Source organism: Oryza brachyantha, chromosome 6, assembly GCF_000231095.2.
Source record: "Oryza brachyantha chromosome 6, ObraRS2, whole genome shotgun sequence".
Classification (NCBI taxonomy): domain Eukaryota; kingdom Viridiplantae; phylum Streptophyta; class Magnoliopsida; order Poales; family Poaceae; genus Oryza; species Oryza brachyantha.
Window position 1 is genome coordinate 8,120,146 of NC_023168.2, and position 22,725 is coordinate 8,142,870.

The following is a 22,725-nucleotide window of genomic DNA, read 5'->3' on the forward strand; positions in this document are numbered from 1 at the left end:
GAATTTCAACTTTAAATCCAGTTAATGATTTTGTTGTTCCCAAGATATTTTAGAATATTTCGACGATCTTTGATTTAATTAAATTAATTCTTTAGAGGGTATTTTCCTGAGTTTAATTAAGCCAATTATTATTTAATTTCTTTTATTGATTTTGGCTTGGGTTAGAAACTTTGGATGTGACAGTATGTAGTATGTTAGTTACTAATACGAATCCATATCCGGTTAGGTTTGTTAATTTGTGGGATATAAATAGGGTATCCCGTAGCTTTGTAAAAACAACGATTAGTTCAATACATACATCTTCGGCGCATCACCAACTTTTCGACAAGAGCGAGCTCTCGACACGAGGTTTGTCAGCTTCGTAATGTAGTTCGTGTCTGTCAACCCGTCGATTGGCCAGAACAGGACTGTCTCAATTTAGTTCGATCTCCTGTCTAGTTGTTCGATGTTTTATCTGAGGCTTATTAATTGTTACTTTTAATCTATTCTTGGTTTGAATTAGTGATAGGTTCTTGATCAAGTCCTCGCGAGTTCTTTATTCGAGTTGTCAGCATGAGCTTGGTCAGCCTGATTCTACCTCGGTTTAGTCCAATCAATTTGGTTGGCTGGGTTTATGTTAACAAATCAGATCAATTACTCGTGAGGGCTTATTGTTGGGGTTCTAGCCAGCATTATCTTGAGTAATTCATTGGCTTATCTATTAAGCTCGTGGATCTTCATGTCTTGTATAGTTATATCGAATCTGACCGCATACTGTCTCGGTTTGGTTCGATCTATATAAGTTTGGTTCGATCTGCCTATAGAAGCTTGTCCGATCTACTAAGCTTATTAGGTAGGCTGATGGATTATGCTGGTTTGGTATTTAATTACTTGTACGTTGCAATATTATGCTGATTTCATGCATGATTATGTTTAGATCTGAACTATCTTGGTTTAGTCCAATCTTCTTGGTTTAGCATAGCCATGTATGCGTTTAGTTTTTATAGTTTCGTGTTGGTAATTAGCATAGCAATCTAGTTTTACTTTGATTTGCATGTCTAGTGTCCTATCGGCTACTGACTGCATGTATGATAAGTACTAAATCAGTCTGATTGGCTGATTGATCTTAAAACTGTATCGGTTAAGACTGATCTTTTTAGATAAGTTAGTTGATTGGGTTGTTTAGTGATTATCCTACTCATAATTTAGCCGATAGGGCATACTTTACATGATATCATGAAATTCCTGTAAAGTCGATTGGTTAACGTATCGGCTAGCGTCCTAAAGCGATATCGGTTATCCGGCCGATAGCAGTTTTGGGTTTAACTGATTTCCATATCTTTTATATCATGTCAGTTACATGATCAAACTGACTGGCACGCCCGATTTCCGATATTTACGTCATGCACTAGAACGTTCTGAGAAGTGATTCCTAGGCCTACGTATGTGACACGTTGATCACATTTTCGACGTCAATAGCAACACAAATAACTACTGATCTAAATAAGGCCGATCGATGTAGAGGTAATGCAGTAAGTCAATCGACTACTCTATTGATATAAATGCAACGAGTATGCAGGCTTGTAAGGATCATCGGCTATAAACGACTAACAATGAACCATTATCTATAAAATATCTATCCTAGCTTACTAGGAAATCTTAGAAGATCGGTCGAAACCAAGACAGTTTAACACTACGCTTAGCAATCTCCGACAAAATACTAAACAGATTTAGACTGCTATCAATCCGATGAGCTGATGATTGATAACTTATCGACTAGAACTCCGATAAAAAATGAGCAAGATGCATCGATAAGATATAAACTATTTGATAAATGCAATCTAATAGATCGGACCAAATCGAGACAGTATCAGATTGTCGAATAACAAATATCAAATCAACGTAGATTACCCAAAGTAATCAACCAGATCAACTCAATATACAGGAATAACCTAAAATTTCAATCAGCTGATTGTGCATTTCCTTATCTAAATTCACTAAGAAATTTTACCAAATTTTAGTGTTAACAATGACTTGGTCACCCAGTCAGCTAGTCTGTTGGAGTCAAATTTCTATCAAAATTGCTACTACCTATGTCCCATAATATAGAGAATTTTGACTATTCACTTGTAACTTTTAACCATTTGTCTTATTCAAAAATTTAGTGCAAATATAAAAATTTATAAGTAATACTTAAATTACTTTTAATAATAAAGAAAATAATAAACAAAATAAATAATACTTTTAAATTTTTCTGAATAAGATGAGTAGCCAAAGATTACAAATAAAAAGTCAAAATCCCCTATGATATGGAACGGAGGGAGTAAATTTTAACTTAGAGAGTCATATAGCAAGTCTATTCTATTGAAGATGGTCTTGGCCGGTGGTGCTATTGCGAGCCAATGTGTACTGGCCAAGACTTGACGTACCACCAGTTGACCCAGTCATACTAAAAAGGGTGCCGCTAGCTTAATCATATTGCTAATCATATTGTACAACAATATTTCCAAGACAATGCTAATATTTTACTTTCTAAAAAATTATATTGCTTTATCTAAAAAATTATTAGGCATAAAATTATACATTCCTCCAATAGAATCTAAAAATGAATAACTTGTATTAGGATCACATATTCTTCTCCTAAATTTAGAACATAAGTGAGCTAATTTTAGATATGTGTAAATATTAGGAATGTATTAGACAACCTGTTGGAGATATATTTTCTTAGCTCAATTTCCCAAATTAAGTTTTAGGCATTAATTTTAGACATCTCTTGGAGATGCTCCATGTATATAAATAACCTCGGAAATGCAAAAAATGTTCTAGATGCAACAATGTTTTATATTCCGTACTACTGGTGTGTATTCAATAAATTCACTAAGATTAAGTACAGTAAGCCAACTATAAACAACATGGCGGAGGAAGAAACTAAAAAAATGAGGGAGTTACTCTTATTTTAGCTCTCCGCATACTACGAAACAAAAGTGTTAAACACATAAGTGACTAAGAAATATAAGAAAAGTTTTAGAATCAGTTTATTGTACATATTAGCTCTAATACAAACATACAGTTACTTCATATGTTCCATATTATAATATAATTTTATGAGTTTGTTTATATTTATCTATTGTATCAATGTATATATTTTGTATAGATTATTTTATATATATACCTAAATTTATTACCACACAAATAAATCTAGATAAGAAAAAAATCTTATAATATAAAACCGAGTAACAATAATTAACTCAGCTATTAAACTCGCGGTCACTGCCAGTTTGCACATAGTTTATTTTTATAAAAAGAAATAGAAAAAGCTCCCCTCCGGCAACTTTTTACTCTGCTGGGTTGCTGGGCGCAGCGCGGCAACACGACCACACACACAACCCCACGCAAGCGCTGCGGATTGGTGGACGCGAGTCTTGGTCAGTGGCCGTATTTTTATCACATAATCTATCCGATGAAGCGAGAAATGTGCAGCATCTTCCTCGGCATCTCACAGGCGATGTCAACTCCCGCCATTTCTTTATCCCCTCCACGTCGCCCTCACCAACGGGCTTCGCAAGCTAGCTAGCCCTATCGTCGTCTACCTCGGCAGTCGGCACTACCCCGGAGCAGCCGCACGGCGACGACCCTAGCTGTGTATAGATATATATATCTCAAACCAGTCGAGGAATCGAGCAGCTGCAGCAATGGCGCCGATAAGGGTGCTGGCTGCGCTGGACCAGGCGCGGACGCAGTACTACCACTTCAAGGCCATCGTCATCGCCGGCATGGGCCTCTTCACCGACTCCTACGACCTCTTCTGCATCTCGCCGGTCATGAAGATCGTGGGGCGCGTGTACTTCTCCGACGCCGTCGGCGGCGGGAGCGGGAGGAGCGGCCCCGGGGTGACGCCGCCGGCCGTCGTGTCGGCCACCGTCGGCGTCGCGCTGCTGGGCGCGGTGGCCGGGAACGTGGTGTTCGGCGCGCTGGGCGACCGCGAGGGGCGGCGGCGCGTGTACGGCGCGTGCCTGCTGCTGATGGTGTGCAGCTCCGTCGGGAGCGGCTTCTCCGTCTGCCGGACGCGCCGGTGCGCGCTCTCCAGCCTCTGCTTCTTCCGCTTCCTCCTCGGCGTCGGCATCGGCGGCGACTACCCGCTGTCGGCGACCATCATGTCGGAGTTCGCCAACCGGCGCACCCGCGGCGCCTTCATCGCCGCCGTGTTCTCCATGCAGGGGTTCGGCATCCTGGTCAGCTCCGCGGTCACCATGGCCGTCGCCGCCGCCTTCGACCACTACACCGGCTACCCGGCGCCGCTCGACACGCCGGAGTCCGCCGACCTCGCCTGGCGGATCATACTCATGGCCGGCGCCGTCCCCGCCGCGGTCACGTACTACTGGAGGATGTCCATGCCGGAGACGGCCAGGTATATGCGTATACACTTCACTTACTCGCTGACATGTGGTCCCAGATGTCAGGCGTCCATGCTTGCTCCGTATCTTTGACTTCATAGCTACCACTTGAACATAAAAGAATTGTTCCCAAGTAATCTGATTGGTCAATTAGATTAACAGTACACTGATTATATCTTAAACAATAGTAATAGTGGAAGAATATACCGAACGTGATCCCAAGAACAAACTCATCGTTTAAACACATCCGAGAAGAAATTGAATATTAATCATACAGCATTTCGCCTAAGTAATAATAAGCTCTGATGCCGAAAATTGCAGCAAGAATTGTTTAGTTTTCGAATATGTTAATCATGAAGTTGCCCTTGGTGTTGAAGTTCTAGAAGTGATCACACATGCATCTTAACGTAAGCATGCGTACTCTTGGATTATCTTATCTATGCTAACTAATCATACATGCGTTGTGTCATTGCTAACGTTTACCATTTTGGTTAGAGGCGTTCAATGCAATTTATATTATACATTTAGTTTGCACTTTAGCTTTATGCTACAGGTGAGCAGTTGACCAGATTCATTGAACCGAAAAGGGGTTTAAGAACGTACTACTGACAAAAAAGCTAAAGCTAATGACCGTACTTAACGTACGTACGAACGTTCGAGCAGGTTTACGGCGCTGGTGGAGCGCGACGTGGCGAAGGCGACCAACGACATCGGCCGCGTCCTGGGCGACCTGGACCTGGGCGCCGTCGCCGACGAGGAGGCAGCGGCAGCGGCGTTGGGCACGCCTCCGGCGGCGCCGGCGCCGCGCCACTCGTACGGCCTCTTCTCGCGCCGGTTCGTCCGGCAGCACGGGCGCGACCTGTTCGCGTGCGCGGCGGCGTGGTTCCTCCTCGACATCCCCTACTACAGCAGCACGCTGTTCCAGTCGCAGATCTACCGGCCGTGGTTTCCGCCGGCCGCGGATGTGAACGCGTTCCAGGAGGCGTTCAACGTGGCCAAGTTCCAGGCGATCATCGCCGTCGCCTCCACCATCCCGGGGTACTTCGCCGCCATGCTCCTCATCGACCGCGTCGGCCGCCGGCGGCTCCAGATGGCCGGGTTCCTCCTCATGGCCGTCTTCCTCTTCGCGCTCGCCGGGCCGTACGACCGCTACTGGCGCGACCACGCCAAGACCGGCGGCTACATCGTGCTCTACTCGCTCACCTTCTTCTCCGCCAACCTCGGGCCCAACACCACCACCTTCATCCTGCCGGCCGAGCTCTTCCCGGCGCGGTTCCGGTCGACCTGCCACGGGCTGTCCGGCGCGGCCGGGAAGCTCGGCGCGCTCGTCGGCTCCATCGGCTTCGTGTGGGCGTCGGCGTCGCAGCAGAAGGACAGCGGCATGATGTACTCGCTGTTCGTTCTTGGCGGGATCTGCCTGGTCGGGCTGGCCCTCACCTACGCCTTCACGCCGGAGACGATGACGCGGTCGCTGGAGGAGAACGAGAGCGAGCAGGCGCAGAGCCAGGTCGGCGACGGCGACAGCGACGCCGCCGGAACCCGCAGTGCTGGGCTGCGCTTCCAAGAGCTAAGTATATACACGGAGGCGGCCAAGAGCCCGGCGTCCATGGCGAGCTCGCATCTTAGCATGTCACCCATCCTGCCACACCGGGCATCACTGTAAATCGAATCGATTCAATCTAAGATGATTCTAAACTCTTGGAGGGATATTCTCCCAGATCTTAGGTATCATCTTAAACAATCAGAAAAAAAATTCATCAATGAAAAGCTTAAACAAGCAAAGCAAAGGTTAAAAATACCAAATAGTAGATCGGTGTGGTGGATTAATACGTAGCAGACTGTCAGTAATGAAAAGTTATACAGTACCTAATGACTACTAGTAGTAAAAAACTGACACCAAACTAAATTAACATGCCTATACTCTAATACTCACAGTGTATTCTTCTCGTTCAACGTTATAAGATTTTCTAGTCTTACCTAGATTCATATGTATACTAATAAATCTAAACACATATATAAAACATATACATTTTATACGTGGATGAATCTAGATAAACTCAGAAAGTCTTATAATATCAAAACAAAAATATTGCTACAGTATTGATGAAACAAATTAAAATTTGGAAAAGAAAAGTAAGACTTATAATTACTTCATAAGCTAACATCAGAACTTGTTCACACTTGACTGTTGGTGAACTTGATGCTTTTAATGTACTAGAGCTTGCTTTTCCAAGATTATTTGTCCTACAGTATCTTCATGTTGTATGATGTTCAATATATTTTCAGGAACCCTATAGATCAAAAGAGCCGTATACGAGATAGATTAGGGCTACTATCTCCATCTACTATTTGTTTCTAGAGACTTATTATTAGTCCTTAGTCATATCAGATGTTTGGACACTAATTTGAAGTATTAAACATAGACTAATAATAAAACTAATTATATAAATAAGAGCTAATCCGCGAGACGAATTTTTAACCTAATTAATCCATAATTAGCAAATGTTTACTGTAGCATCACATAGGCTAATCATGAATTAATTAGGCTCATTAGATTCGTCTCGCGAATTAGTCCAAAATTATAGATGGGTTTTATTAATAGTCTATGTTTAATACTTTAAATTAGTATTCAAACATCCGATATTAAATGGGGCTAAAAAGTTTAGTCCATCTAAACATCCCCTATCTATCTTGCCAGGGACACATAGGTATCTATCACTCTGCACCCTGACAAGCATCTTGTTACTGTAGCTACTGTGCCGTATGCTATGAAACTGGCATGTCACCACAGCCTGGCTAGGAGATCGATCACTCTCATTCCCTCCTAATTTTTATCATATCTTGGCTGAGAAGCAAATCACTGCCAATGACGTACATTTAGATCTAGAACGTATATCATGTATTCATATGCAAACCTATAGCGAGTATGTTTGGATACAGGGAATTTTTTTAAGTCCCTTGTCACATCGAATATTTAGATGCTAATTAGGAGTATTAAATATACACTGATAACAAAACTAATTGCATAAATAAATGTTATTTCATTAGACAATTTTTTAAGTCTAATTAATTCATGATTAGCAAATATTTATTGTAGCATCATATTCGTTAATCATGAACTAATTAGGCTCAATAGATTCGTCTCACAAAATAGTCCAGAGTGTAAGATGAGTTTTATTAATAGTCTATATTTAATACTTCTAATTAGTGTCAAACATTCGATGTGACCGGAAGGTTGGGATCCAAACATGCCCTTAGCAGCCACACCATCTTTTGAACATCGAATGAATCCACACACTAGAAAATTAATTGGGTGCAAAGCTCACCGCAGTTTTATGAGTTGGATGTCTCGGAAGCAGTTTTTTAGCAAACGGGTGTATATACACTCGTTACTTGTATGTTATCTAAATAGTCATTAAAAATATGAAAAAAATTAATAAGATAGTTCAATATGAGTTATATCACTCCACCAACATGCAAGTTTAAATTCATCTTCTATAAGTTGTAGCAAAAATAACAAAAATAATTATGAATATCGTATAGTTAGTTTCAGTTTTATTTGTTTTTTTTGCTGTAACTTGTAGAAGTTGAATTTAAACTTGTATGTTTGTGGAGTGATATAACTCATATTAATCTACGTTGTCAATTTTTTTCATATTTTTAATGACTATTTAGATAGTATGTAAGCACACCTATACCCGTGTGCTAAAAACTATTCCCAGGATACATCATAAAGATGCAAGCATAGTACGTACTCAGTTAAATATTTCATATCAGTGGACCGCTTAAACTATAAATACAGTTCTAATAATATTCATTATTCTTGCCCAAACTACAACACAATATCTAGCTCACCCAGTGAAATCAGCAATTTGTTTCCACTAAACAAATCAGTGAAGTCTAAAACACACCCTGATCAGTAAATCTACACATCTCCTGCGTACCATTTGATCTGTATTTGCATGTAGATTTACTCTTTTCCAACAAAAAGTACCTTAAGGTACCAAATCGTTTTCAATCATTCGATCTAGCTAAGTAGGATGTGTACAGTTAGATCCAATTATTAGAAATGACTTGTTACCTCGAGGTACTGGTATCTCAAGATACTAAATCAATTTTCATCATTGGATCTAGCTATATAGGATGTGCATTATTAGATCCAACGATCAAAAATAATTTGATACTGTGAAATACCAGCACCTCAATATTTTTTATTGGACCGAAACAAATCTCATTTGCATATATACTCGCTCCCTCCCTTCTCTGCTGAACACTACCGCATGCAGCCTGACGCACAAATGCACAATGGACAGTCACAAAAGATTCGAAAGATCTTGTCTTTCTCTCTCGCTAATTATCGTATTGATTAACTGATGAGTTGATTCACACAGCAGAGACCCGGTGTGGAAGGATGGGCGACATGCTGATCTGCGAGCTCGTCGTGGACGTCGGGCTCTTGGCCGCCTCCGTGCCGGCGCCGGGGACGTCGCTGCCGCCGTCGCCGACCTGGGTGGTCACCTGGGCCCTGTCGCTCTCGTTCTCCTCCAGCGACCGCATCATCGTCTCCGGCGTGAACGCGTAGGTGAGGGCCAGCCCGACCAGGCAGATGCCGCCAAGAACGAACAGCGCGTACATCATGCCGATGCCCGGCAGGCGCCCAGCCTGCGGCATGGCCCTTTGATGCGACGCCCACACGAAGCCGATGGAGCCGACGAGCGCGCCGAGCTTCCCGGCCGCGCCGGACAGCCCGTGGCAGGTCGACCGGAACCGCGCCGGGAAGAGCTCCGCCGGCAGGATGAAGGTGGTGGTGTTGGGCCCGAGGTTGGCGGAGAAGAATGTGAGCGCGTAGAGCACGATGTAGCCGGCGTGCTTGGCGTGGTCTTGCCAGTACTCGTCGTACGGCCCCGCGAGCGCGAGGAGGAAGACGGCCATGAGGAGGAACCCGGCCATCTGGAGCCGCCGGCGGCCGACGCGGTCGATGAGGAGCACGGCGGCGAAGTAGCCCGGGATGGTGGAGGCGACGGCGATGATCGCCTGGAACTTGGCCACGTTGAACGCCTCCTGGAACGCGTTCACGTGCTCCGGCGCCGGGAACAGCGGCCGGTAGATGTGCGACTGGAACAGCGTGCTGCTGTAGTAGGGGATGTCGAGGAGGAACCACGCCGCCGAGCACGCGAACAGGTCGCGCCCGTGCTGCCGGACGAAGCGCCGGGAGAAGAGGCCGTAGGGACCGCTCGGCGGCGGCGCCGGCGCCCCCGGCGGAGGTCGCCGCAGCGCCGCCGCCTCCTCCTCGGCGACCGCGATGAGGTCCAGGTCGGTCAGGACGCGGCCGATGTCGTTGGTTGCCTTCACCACGTCGCGCTGCACCAGCGCCGTATACCTGCTCGATCGTTGCCACCACACGTAAACGTTAATAATTCTTCTTTTGTATAATTAATTTAGTTGTTCTTAGCAACTTCTAGAGTATTAGCCGTGTTATGTTCCAATTATGGATTTTGGATTATAGCGAGCAAGCTTTTCGCGAAAACATTTTCGTATAAAAATTTCTTATTTAATCTTTCAAAAAAAATATTTTTATTTGTATTAGTTAATTTAGCTTTTTATTATATCCTCAAATAGATATTAGAAAATTAAATAATTATTCGATTCTAAAATCTTACCTATCTTAGACACCGTCGAAGTTTGAGTGAAAATTAAATATGTAATGTATAAACAATCACACTGCGTACTAAAAAACAAAATTCAAAAATCATATGGTAAATCCTGACGTCAAGACTGCGGTAACATCTAGCAAATGCAAGAGCATCCAGATTATGTACAGGTAGTAATTAACCTTGACTATTAAGAAACGACAGCTAGTTTGACCCTAGATATGTGTCAGTGACGAGGAGCGGCCTAATTATTTATTATTTAAGATTCCAACTTAACAATTCATTCTGAAAATTTCTCAGCATCAAAGAAGAAGATAAGTTTAATTGATCAGCGAGCTGCCAGCGCCAGGTGATTAACATACTCATTAAATATTAATTCTCTTCTCATATGGACTGAACCAAGAATTTGTTCTTGGAATCACGTTTGGTATATTCCTTCTCTATCACATTTGTTTAACATACTGTGTATTCATGTACACTTAATATAATTTAGCATTCAAATACTATTTGGGATTGTTTTATAGGTTTAAATGGCAGTTATGAAGTCAAAGGTACGGAGGAAGAGGAATACATGCATGACAGCCGGGCCCACGTAAAGTAATACCTGGCCGTCTCCGGCATGGACATCCTCCAGTAGTACGTGGCCGCGGCGGGGACGGCGCCGGCCATGAGTATGATCCGCCAGGCGAGGTCGGCGGAGTCCGGCGTGTCGAGCGGCGCCGGGTAGCCGGTGTAGTGGTCGAAGGCGGCGGTGACGGCCATGGTGACCGCGGAGCTGACCAGGATGCCGAACCCCTGCATGGAGAACACGGCGGCGATGAAGGCGCCGCGGGTGCGCCGGTTGGCGAACTCCGACATGATGGTCGCCGACAGCGGGTAGTCGCCGCCGATGCCGACGCCGAGGAGGAAGCGGAAGAAGCATAGGCTGGAGAGCACGCACCGGCGCGTGCGGCAGACGGAGAAGCCGCTCCCGATGGAGCTGCACACCATCAGCAGCAGGCACACGCCGTACACGCGCCGCCGCCCCACGCGGTCGCCCAGCGCGCCGAACACCACGTTCCCGATCACCGCGCCCAGCAGCGCGACGCCGACGGTGGCCGACACGACGGCCCGCGGCGTCACCCCGGGGCGGCTTCTGCTGCTGCCGCCGCTACCGCCGTCGTCGACGTCGGGGTAGTAGTACACCCGCCCCACGATCTTCATGACGGGCGCGATGCAGAAGAGGTCGTAGGAGTCGGTGAAGAGCCCCATCCCGGCGATGACGATGGCCTTGAAGTGGTAGTACTGCGTCCGCGCCTGGTCCAGCGCCGTCAGCACACCGATCGGCGCCATTGCCGCCGCCGCCGCCGCCGCAGCTACCGGACACGGCAAGCTCGCAACGAATTGCCTGATTAGGACAGGACTGACCGCCGCCCCCACCAGCCAGCTTACAGCTGCGGATTGACACTTACCTGGTTCTTTATATATACAGGTGGCGCCGATCGACGGCCGCGGCCGGCCGAACCCGGTGGTGACGGCGACGTGATGGATTAAAGAAATGGGCGGGGAGCGTTGACATCGCCGTACAAAAGGGAGATGCGGAGGAAGATGCCGCTGATCGTTGGCTTCATCAGACAGATTATGCGATAAAATATGTGCACTAATTATTGATTAACCCACAGTCGCGTAGTATTACTAATTATTAATCTGCAATCCTGCAGCGCTTCCGTATGCTAAACCTCGGGGGAAGGGTAGTGCCCCGTGTTTGGCGTTGTGAGTACTGTTGCCGCGCTACGCCCTGCGAACCAGACAACAATAATGTTACCGGGAATTTCAATTCCTAGAACGCGGCATATTACGAACTGGTGTTCTATAATTATTGTGTGATTATAACTTTTAAAACTTTGATAACTAATAAGTTTAGAATATTTTATTTAAAATACGAAGACAAAATGTATAGATAACTCATAAAGGGGTAATTTAGTAAAAATGTTACACTAGATTGGAAATATATATGAGATATTTTAACATTTGTCTCCAGAACCTCATACATCCCCACGTGACTTCCTTAAAATTAGGGAATTTGCTTAAGATTCTATATTCTTGTTTGGGAAATTTAACTTTTTGCCACTCTTACGACAAAACAGATTTATCGCTCGCTGTCTTGACATGTAGATCCTCATGAGTCTATGATAGGTAGGTTCAGTGGCAAATCTGTTACGAACATTCATAAGAGTGGCACAAAGTTAAATGTCCCGTCGAAGAGCTATAATTTCTAGCTGGGATCCACACCATCAAAGTACACTAGAAAGGATTTTTTTCATACTTGAAAAGTATTTCTAGATATAAAAAAGTTATGTAAAATTTTGGTACCTTAATATATATTGCACCTCAAGTTAAATTTTGGACCCCCAACTTTATTTTAGGTCCCCAACTTCATGACAAGTTTCATTCATATTAGTTAATCACATAATCGGCTATAAACCACCTCCCAACTTCTAATACAAGTGTAAGTTAAGTCCTAAAGCAGTATTAAGAGCGGTTTCAGATAATGTTTCGCCTACCTGGCCTTCTTGACTCTGCCTTTCTCCACGCATGACACTAATGTGCCACTAAAAAAATAAGAAATAAAAACAAATATGTGATGGCACATTTGATATTCACACAAAAAGAGAGAATATGTAGGTAGGGTTGGCTTGCAATATCCCTGCTAAGGCCAAGGACCCACTATTACAGGGGTGGGGGATGGGGGGGGGGTCCTCATGGGGATCGGGGCGGGGAAGGAAATTTACCCGTAAGGAGTCACGTAGGGTCTGGTTTATATAATCCACTGTAAGAATATAACATTGGATGATAACCCATTATAAATGCTCAATAGCCGATTTGTACGCTTCATATATAAAGTCAAAACTACAACCCCCTCACCCACAAATCCACTTACCTATTCCCCATCCCATCCAAGAGCCCCCTACTGTTGCTGCCTTCGGTGCATACCAATGCTCCCTAGGCCACCACCCTAGTAGGCGCATCCATGTCGCCACGGTGGTGCCCAACCAGACAACCCTCTCCCCCTAGCTAGCGCTTAACGCATGACGATCCTGACTCGATGATCCCCCCAGCTAATGTCCCACATCCACGCCGCCATATTGGTGACCTCCCAAACCCCTACTTGTCGTTCTCTTGTCTCACCATGAAGCCAAGTAGTCACCATTGTCCCACCCACGCTAGCCTTCGTCGTCATCCTCCCAACTTGCTGTTGCACTAGTCACCACCCTCCTCCCGTCTCCTCCTAGATCATTGCTATACCGTGTCCTCGTCATCTATCTACCGGGCCCTAGACGGGGTTGGGTTAAGGGCCCGAGTTTCAACTTCGGGACTAGGTCCGAGGGGAGGAATTTGGGGGATAGGCTTTTCTTGTCCAATCTAGTTACAACCCACCCTGTTGCCAAGCCTATATGTAGGGGCCATGTGTCAGTGATAATTGTAGTGAGCCAAAGTATCAAAATGATTAAGGACACAGGCATTTCAGCACCTGGTAGAGGAGAGTTTTGTGGTGGTTGTTAGTGGAGATGATGCCTTCCACTTTGCACGATCGACGAAAGAGAAGGGAGGAGCTCATGTTGCCACCCTTCCTACCCCAACTATTTAGAGGTCCCTTTATTCTTCATAGCTAGTGTAGCCCTTTATTCTTCATAGCTAGTGTAGTAGAGATGGCGACAGTATCCATGAATTCCCCTGTGTTCCTATCTCTCCTCTCTATCTCTTTGTTAACACCGAAATTTGGTAAATTTCTGTATTGGATTCAGATAAGGAAAGGTGCAATTGAATCTAACAGGAAATCGTGAAGACCAAGGCATGGCGGCGTGAATTTATCTATTAATTAGAGTTAGTTTAGGATTTTTCTTTATCTCTAAGGGAGTTAGAGTCCGATCGGGACTTGTTTGTTTTCTTTTATCTATTAGAAACCGTGTTGTGTTAGTGATATATGTCATGTCTAACACAGACTAGTCTCTACCCGAGGGTATAAATATGTAGGCAAAATTTGCTACAGGGCATCGAAAAAACACGTAATTAGCCGGTGGACACCATAAGATCACGAATTTGCTGCAGGACACTTAAAAAAATGGTAATTAGCTATAGGGCACTCCGGCCAGCATTTTATTATTTTTGGAGTAAAAAATTTTAAAAATGACGAGATTGCCCTCAGTGGCCAACCCGTTATACTGACTAGGTTCGGTCGAACCAGACCCAATCGGTCTCGGTGTCGCACCACACCCAAACCCTAGCCTATAGAGCAAGTGAGCAGGCGGCGACGACGGCAACCCAGCTGTGGCGAGGGCGCATAACGGGTTCGCTACCGAGGGCAATCTCGTCATTTTTAAAATTTTTGACTCTGAAAATAATAAAAAATTGGCCAGAGTGCCCTATAACTAATTACCACATTTTTGTAGTGTCCTGCAGCAAATCCATGATCTTATGGTGTCCTGCAACAAAATTTGCCAAATATGTATGCCCGGGGTCATTGTAAATCATCTACTAATCATTTACTTCTCAATTTAGATCAATTATCTCGGCGCATCGCCACCCTCTTCATCGAGGTTTCAACACCGGAGGAGCTTGGCACCTGACGCGGGGCTGCATCGTCTTGATCTTCGGCGGAGGGGTAAGCCCTACGCTCCGCCGGCCATGGTAATCGCATCGGCTAGATTAGGACTGTCTCGGTTCAGTCCGATCTTCTAATTTAGTTGCGCGATTGCTAGTTATCATACCAGTTTCAGCTTAGATCACTTTCGTGTTTTGAGTTGATCCGATCGACCACTTTGGGCGATCTACGTTGGTTTGATATTTGCTATTTGACATATTCAATCTAATACTATCTCGATTCGGTCCGATCTTGTAGATTGCGTTTATCAGATGGTTTATATCAAATCACTGTATTTTGCTCATCGTTTTATCGGAGTACCAACCGATAAGTTATCAGTCATCGGTTAATCAGCTTGATAGCAATCTAGATCTGTTTAATATCTATCCTGACATTGCTAGGCGTAATCTTGAACTGCCTCGGTTTGGTCCGATCTTCTATGATTATTGTTAGTAATCTAGGCTAGATATTTTATAGATCTTGGTCGTTTGTCAGTCGTTTTTAGCCGATGATATTCGCCGATCTACATGTTCATCATATTTACATCAACAGAGTAGTCGATTGCCTTACTGTATCATTTTTACACTAATCGGTTTGATTTACTTAGATTGGTATTTATTTTGTGTTACATCAGCTCGTGAGAATTACACGCAAATTGGTTTTAGTGGATCACAACAAAGCATTCATTGTTGAGTTAATTATTCCAAGTAATTCATCGGTTTATTTATTAGCCTTATCGATCTTCATGTTTTCTATAATTATATATATCGTGCTCGACTGCATACTGTCTTGGTTAAGTCCGATCTATGTATGTTTGGTTCGATCTGGTTATAGGGGCTCGTCCGATCAACTAGGATTAATAAGTAACTTGGCGAATTACATTGGTCTAATATTTAATTCAAGTCTATTTCTATCAAGTTTCTAGTCGATCCAGCCTTTTTACAGTCGATCGTTCATCCTATCAGCTAAACGCTGCTACACCAACATCCAATTGGCTGAATATTTAGTCACCTATCGGCTCGATAGCCGATTAGCTTGTTTTGTTCTTCATCTTGTTAGTTGCAGGATCAAACTGACTGGCACGCCTGCGCACCTTCTAAGAATTTAGGTACTGTACTGGAGCATTCTGAGAAATGACTTCTAGGCCTACGTGTGTGACCATTGATTGTTATTTTCAGCATCAACACTCTTTTATTTCTCCGGAGTTGTCTCCTAGCCAATGAATCCGATGATGATCTCCTCCCACCATTGCCCCTCAACTATGGTGCTGGCGCCGCAAGGCTTGTCAACCTCAACCGTATCCCATAGGTTAGCCACTGCCTTCCTTCCTTCGGCCGAGCAGGTGAGCTTGACTCGGCGTGGGACTCGTCGATCTACACTGCTAATGGGCTTGAGCTCAACGGGCTCCTAGATTAGAACCCCCGCCATCGGCCGGCTCTCTTCCCGTCACCCCCTCTCTCTTAGTCTACCCTACTCCTTTCTTGGCAATGGTTGCTGCAACAGTCATTCCTGGTTTTGCAGTTGAACGTCATTAACGAAACTGACCTACAGTTGAGGAATATAAATTGGACCTTTTTCCAACTAGGCTATTCCCTCCGTTTCATATTATAAGACTTTCTGAATTTATCTAGATTTATCCATATCTCAATGTATATGTTTTATATACGTATCTAGATTCATTAGCACACATATGAATCTAGACCATGCTAGAAAGTCTTATAATCTGATACAGAGAAAATACGACACATCTTGCAAGTTGCAAGCCACTTATCCCTACTGGGCCCACATAGACGGGCCATGGCCCAGTACTCTGGGAATGGAAAGCCCAAACGGCCCATCCCACGTCAGCAGAATGTGCATCTGTGGCGAGCGGCAGTTGCTGCTTTCCCTTCCCTTCCGTCTTCCTCGGCCTCACCGCCGCCGCGCCCGTAACCACCTCAACCAACGCCGGATCTCACGGCGAGCCGGGGAACGGCGACAGGAGCAGGAGGAGTGACGTGGAGCATGGAGAGCTCGTCGCCGTCGGTGCCGTTCCCGCTGCTGCAGGCGCCGGTGGAGAGCACGTACCGGGCCTGCACCATCCCCTACCGCTTCCCCTCCGACAACCCGCGCAAGGCCACCCCCGTCGAGATCCAGTGGATCGACCTCTTCCTCAACTCCGTCCCTTCCTTCAGGTCAAATGCTTCCCCCCACCCCGCCCAAATTCTCCGCCGGATGGGTCGCTTCCCCCGTCTCCGTTTCCCGTCGCAGTTGAATTTCTGAGCTCGTCCGTCTTGCACTTGCTGTGGATCTTCGCAGGCAGCGCGCGGAGAATGATCCCACGGTGCCCGACGCGCCCGCGAAGGCCGAGAAGTTTGCCCAGAGGTATATGCATCGCTTTCTTCCTGTGTACATCTGGTTAGCGATTGCTCACGGTTGTTCCTCCTGCAACTCAATGTACTGTTTTAAAAGTAAGAAGTAAGGTAGTGGCCGAGGGTACATGCTTGTTGGCCTGTAAGAGGTTAGTGTTTGATGGATAAGGCTCTATTTTGGGTGGGATGTGTTTTCAGCATCAAACCTATTGAATGTGTTGAAGGACCCTTCAATATGGAGTGTTGGTTGACTCATTCCCTGACTCAAAACTATGCCTGGTGTGTTTAGCTAATCTCTGTTCTGTGAAGAAAAAGGCATCGCCCAAGCATGTAGTGGTTAAAGTGCTTTTATTTGATTAAATATATTGTGAAAAACATGTTATTTAGATATACGAAAATGGGATGGTAAACTTTTCACAGAAACAACATTCATAACATTGAACCTCCATTACTCTTTTCAAATATGCATTAAAAGGTTTAGTATCTGACATAGTGTTGACTTTGAAAAGTTAAAAAACAAGAGAGGCCATGTTCACTCTACATGAAGAAAGAAAGAAGAGGGGGGTGCCAGGGAAAAGGGGCGGGGGAGGTGGGGGGGGGGGGGGGGTCCAAAGAAAGAAACATGCAATATGCCTGGTGTCCATGCATGAGGCTGCACTATTTCTGTTCCCTCTTTTGCACCCAAAGTATTGCACCATTTTACTCACCCGTACATTCATTATGTTAGTGTTGTGCAAAAATGCCTTTTGTGCTATAGCAATAGATAAATATAGGGAGGAAGGCGCTCTTTGGTCCCCAAAAAATGGGGTTGTATGTGTTTTCAGCATTAGTCCATTTGAGTGTGCCAAATAACCCCCTTGATGCTATTGAACATACGTAGTAAAAATATGTTTATTTGGACAATATTTCTAAAATACACAGGTTTGCTACATACAGAAATGGTATTAGCAAGTCTGTCATGAAAAAAAAAACTGTTTTCAAATTAGTACTAAAGAAGTTGAAAAGCATAAGATTTGGCCATTACAACAAATAATGCTGATTGTATTTTGGTGGGAAATGAAACAGTCTCTTTTTAGCTTGTTTCTCCTTGTTATGAGTTACAGATATCACACAGTTGTAGGTTTCAAGAATAAGACATTTAATTGCCTTCTGGCCCTATATCTCTTTTACTGCTGAGGGAATAAGTATTTGTGTGGTGCCTTTGCTCCAAGATTAATGTGAAGCCCTAACATTTTATTATATCTATCTATTGTATGGTGTAGGTACACAGCAATGCTTGAGGAGATGAAGAAGAACCCAGAGAGTAATGGAGGGCCACCAGATTGCATTGTAAGAATATTGATACTTTGATAGATGAGTTCTTTGAACAACAAAAGAAGATTTTTGGTCATTTGTGCTCTAACTCTTCGATTGAATCTCAAGCTTCTTTGTAGGCTTCGTGAGCTGGTCCTTAGAGAACTGGGATTTAGGGATATATTCAAGAAGGTTAAGGTAAATATCACAAAAAGTTTTTCCTGTTTTCGACACTAATTTAGTATCTACTATTATTGTGACAATTTTACATGTTGCAATTTTCTGTTCATTGCATGATTGTACATGATTAGGATGAGGAGAATGCTAAGGCTATGTCACTCTTTGAGGGTGTTGTTCAGCGAAATGATGAGATTGAAGATGATGGAAAACGAGCGGAAAATTTGATCCGTGGAATCTTAGCAGGAAATATATTTGATTTGGGATCTGCACAGGTATGTTGTCACTTGAGACTATTTTGTTGTCCTTTTCTTGTCAATGGGAGTTCACAAGGTTTTCCATAGGTTTTGTCATTGCACCATTGGCTTAGTGTGAAAGGCCAATTGGTACCAAAGGGATAGAACCACTTAAATTATTCATTATTTCCTTCTGATTTATCTTGAATTATCGGTCTGTTGTTGATGAAATGCTCTTATGTACACACTGTCAGAATGTTTACATACTTCTCTCTGCCTCTAATGTCTATGTTTCTTGCATTTAGCTTGCAGAAGTTTTTGCTAAAGATGGTATGTCCTTTTTGGCAAGTTGCCAGAATCTTGTATCTCGACCTTGGGTTATCGACGACCTTGATGCATTTAAAAATAAATGGACTAAGAAATCTTGGGAAAAGGTAAAATTATCTCCCATGTAGTTGTACACATCAGTTAGATGCAACTACCATGCTGAGTATGTTTTAGTGTTGCATCATGAATAATGCTAATGCAATAGCCTGGATGAAAGAAGAGACCTATATACCAGAGATTGGTGATTGGTGCCAACTTTAGAATTATTGTAGGTGCACATATAATACTCTATAAATGTTTACTAACTCGTTTGTTTCTAGTCTAAAATAGATGAGAAATGCTCCCACTTCATCTTCTGAAAGAAAGTTATTTTGATGTTTGTAAGTAGTATCTAACTTAAAATGATTAACAATCTTACTTGCTACTGCCCATGCTATAATTGTTTTTACATGTATTCTGCACATGCTGATAAATATTAAATAATTCTCCCAATGATATTCAGGTTGTTATTTTATTTTAGTTGTTAATGGATTTGTTTTTTGTATTTATATTTTATTAGGATATATAATTAATAGTAACTCTTGACTTACACAACATCTGGTCCTTGTGTAAACGGGTACATGTATAGGTCAGTCTGATTATTCTGCACTAACAATATCCTTTAGTTGTACATACTCTGTTTGTTGACTAAAGGTATTGGTTATTAACTAAGATTGTTATGCCACTGCTATGCATAGCTCAATCATTGCTCTATCACATATGTAGGCTGTTATTTTTGTTGACAATTCTGGTGCTGATGTCATCTTGGGCATTTTACCATTTGCAAGGGAATTGCTCCGACGTGGCACAAAGGTTCGTCTCACCCTTTATTGCTCGTGTTATGTCAGGACAAGAGCAGATGTTACTATTTGTTCCATCCAGCAACGCATTGCCAACATTATATAGTTTTTAGGAATTAAATGTAACAAAAACAATATGGAAATGAGCTCCTAATCAACATTGAAAGTAGATCATTTTTTTTTTTTGGCATTTGTGAAGCAGTATTCTGATTTAACTGGTAGGCTAAATGTGAGATAACCTGCAACATAATTGAGACATGGGAACAACTAAACATGCTTATAATTTTTCCTGTTCACATGGAAATTGAACTATTAAATTCATTTGAATTTCCAAATGATGTCTTAATCTTTATCCATGGAGTAAAATTTATGTATTTTTTCCATTAAAGTACTTGCTGAAGTTGACTTCATATGTAGATATTTGCTATATTGTTTGAGATTTGCTATCTTTTTTCTGTTGGTAAAGAATGTCAATAAATAGCCACCGTTGGATTGTGCAGGTGATACTTGCTGCCAATGATATGCCGTCGATCAATGATGTCACTTACCCAGAGCTTGCTGAAATCATAAACAAGGTAATGGGTATGAAGAAATTATTGTAACCATCTGAGGCAAGATTATTTTTAACTTCTTTTGGAGATCTAAGACGATTCTGAATTATGCTCTGCAATTATTTGCAGCTCAAGGATGAAAATGGAAAGCTTGCAGGTGTGGATGCATCTGAACTACTTGTTGCCAACTCTGGTAACGATCTCCCAGTAAGAACCTCTCAAGCCCATTATGGTGGCTTAATAATCTTTACTGCACTCTGTATACATATACAGTTTAATGGATATATGTCTTGTCTCAGGTAATTGATTTGTCTAGTGTACCACCAGAGCTAGCCTATTTGGCAAATGATGCTGACTTGGTCATTCTAGAAGGCATGGTAAGTGTGCTTGCAACATTCGCATCTGTTTGCCTTCACACAGCTTTTTATCTGAAGACCATAAGGATATCACTTTTCTGACTCTGTTTTTGTTGCAGGGAAGAGCAATTGAAACCAATCTATATGCACAGATGAAATGTGACTCGGTTAAGATTGGAATGGTGTGTTACATTTTTTTTCCACTGCGATTATATAATTTATATTGAATAGTTTTGGTATCATCAATGATTGAGCTATACAAACTGTCATCATTTCTGCCATGTTCCAGGTAAAACATCCTGAAGTGGCGCAATTTTTAGGCGGGAGGCTCTATGACTGTGTCTTCAAATTCAATGAGGCCTAAACTTGTAAAACTTGGCATAACATCAGATGCATTGCGGTTGCTTCATTTCATTTTCAACTGGTGCTATGCACACTGAACATATCACATGTGCTCGTCCTTTTCGCTTTAATAGCAAGGAAATAAGATATTAGACTGCGGCAGCCTTAGGTAATGCAATCACGGAACTTTTAATTCGTATTGCACTACGTGCCTGTGCAATTAGGTAGCAGAATAGTAAAAGGAAAAGAAGTCTGTTCTGCTATTTTGATTAATAATAACAGCTCAATTTGCACACCTGTGTTTTATGAGATTATTTGATTCGAACAATATTTAAATCTGATTCCGCTTCTGATAGAAGTATCGTTGAAGATCAGGTGTGTTCTAACATAGTTTGTACAGCTTAAGCTACTAGTGTGACATGATTCCCTTCTGTAACTGAGGGGGTGTTTGTTTCCCCCTAACTTTTTTTAAAGTCCATGTCATATCAAATGGTTGAATACTAATTAGAAGTATTAAATATAGACTATTAATAAAACTTATCTCATGCTTTGGACTATTTCACGAGACGAATCTATTGAGTCTAATTAGTCCATAGTTGGCGAATGTGATGCTACCATTAACATGTGCTAATTATGAATTAATTAGGCTTAAAAAAATTATCTAATGAAATATCCTTTATTTACGCAATTAGTTTTCTTATCAATCTATATTTAATACTTCTAATTAATATCTAAACATCCTATGTGACAAGTGACTAAAAAAGTTCTTAGATCTAAACAGCGGCCCCGAGTAGCACCGCACAATACAGAAAAGGGCGTGCATACCCTGAATTTAAACTTGTGTGATGAACTTGTAACCGAAGATCAGATTGCGTGGTTGCCCCGAAGGTGTGAAGATTTCGCATGATAGGATCCATTGATCCAAATAGGGATGGCATTGGGTAAATCCTCATGGGATATTGGTACCCTAGACTCATACTCAACAGTAAAATTTAGTACCATCAAAATACCCATACCCGTCATAGGTAAGAAATTTTCGCCAGACCCGTACCCGTCTGGGTAAACCTCACCCGCTGGGTTACCCATATACCCATCCGCTGGGTTACCCATATACCCATAACAGTTTAAAACAATCGGAATTGCATAGTTTCCGTATAGTATATTACAATAGACATTAGATACTTAAGACATCACACATTTATACAGTGTGGTACAAAAGAGATAGATGGCTTAAATACATAGGGTTTTGGTTAATTGAGCCGAGCTAATTTGATATTGAGCCAGAACGTGCATTTGAACTTGTGGGTATTTATTATCCATGGGTAAACGGGTATAGGGATCATAGAAACGTTTCCATACCCATGTACCTGTTGGGTGAAGTTATTTGTCTGATTACTTACTCATGAGTAATATATTTTGTTTTTATACCCATACCCTAATAGAGTAAGACCATGTTCGTTTCAGTGGGGGTAGGTTAACTTACCCCGGCACGAAAACGTACTAATAATAGATTAGTACCTGATTAATTAATTATTACAAAAATATAAAATAGATCAATATGATTTTTTAAAACAACTTTCTTATAGAAAATTTCTATAAAAAATATAC

General features: G+C 42.9%; 3 protein-coding genes across 3 annotated transcripts; 2 read left to right on the plus strand and 1 right to left on the minus strand.

The window, feature by feature from the left end:
* Positions 1–3,671: 3,671 nt before the first annotated feature.
* Positions 3,672–6,155, plus strand: LOC102707992 (probable inorganic phosphate transporter 1-9). The gene is made up of 2 exons (XM_040525371.1): positions 3,672–4,387; positions 5,037–6,155. The coding sequence occupies exons 1-2, from the start codon at positions 3,672–3,674 to the stop codon at positions 6,034–6,036; spliced, it is 1,716 nt and encodes a 571-aa protein (XP_040381305.1). The 3' UTR covers positions 6,037–6,155.
* Positions 6,156–8,756: 2,601 nt separating this feature from the next.
* Positions 8,757–11,356, minus strand: LOC102708273 (probable inorganic phosphate transporter 1-10). The gene is made up of 2 exons (XM_015840023.2): positions 10,629–11,356; positions 8,757–9,753 (listed from the first exon to the last, which is right to left on the minus strand). Exons 1-2 carry the CDS (start codon positions 11,354–11,356, stop codon positions 8,757–8,759), a joined length of 1,725 nt encoding a protein of 574 aa, XP_015695509.2.
* A 5,165-nt stretch (positions 11,357–16,521) lies between these two features.
* On the plus strand, positions 16,522–21,410 carry LOC102708552 (damage-control phosphatase At2g17340-like). The gene is made up of 12 exons (XM_006659814.3): positions 16,522–16,819; positions 16,944–17,009; positions 18,259–18,325; positions 18,419–18,487; positions 18,601–18,741; positions 19,008–19,136; positions 19,795–19,881; positions 20,369–20,443; positions 20,549–20,626; positions 20,719–20,796; positions 20,895–20,957; positions 21,065–21,410. The coding sequence occupies exons 1-12, from the start codon at positions 16,650–16,652 to the stop codon at positions 21,137–21,139; spliced, it is 1,098 nt and encodes a 365-aa protein (XP_006659877.1). The 5' UTR covers positions 16,522–16,649; the 3' UTR covers positions 21,140–21,410.
* The last annotated feature ends 1,315 nt before the right edge of the window (positions 21,411–22,725 follow it).

Excerpts from the sequence above, each read along its gene's own strand:
- LOC102707992 (XM_040525371.1), top strand. The coding sequence starts at position 3,672 with ATGGCGCCGATAAGGGTGCTGGCTGCGCTGGACCAGGCGCGGACGCAG. Across the intron at positions 4,388-5,036 it reads TCCATGCCGGAGACGGCCAG|GTTTACGGCGCTGGTGGAGC; the intron begins GTATATGCGTAT and ends ACGTTCGAGCAG.
- LOC102708273 (XM_015840023.2), bottom strand. The coding sequence starts at position 11,356 with ATGGCGCCGATCGGTGTGCTGACGGCGCTGGACCAGGCGCGGACGCAG. Across the intron at positions 9,754-10,628 it reads TCCATGCCGGAGACGGCCAG|GTATACGGCGCTGGTGCAGC; the intron begins GTATTACTTTAC and ends ACGATCGAGCAG.
- LOC102708552 (XM_006659814.3), top strand. The coding sequence starts at position 16,650 with ATGGAGAGCTCGTCGCCGTCGGTGCCGTTCCCGCTGCTGCAGGCGCCG. Across the intron at positions 17,010-18,258 it reads GCCGAGAAGTTTGCCCAGAG|GTACACAGCAATGCTTGAGG; the intron begins GTATATGCATCG and ends TGTATGGTGTAG. Across the intron at positions 19,137-19,794 it reads CTAAGAAATCTTGGGAAAAG|GCTGTTATTTTTGTTGACAA; the intron begins GTAAAATTATCT and ends TCACATATGTAG.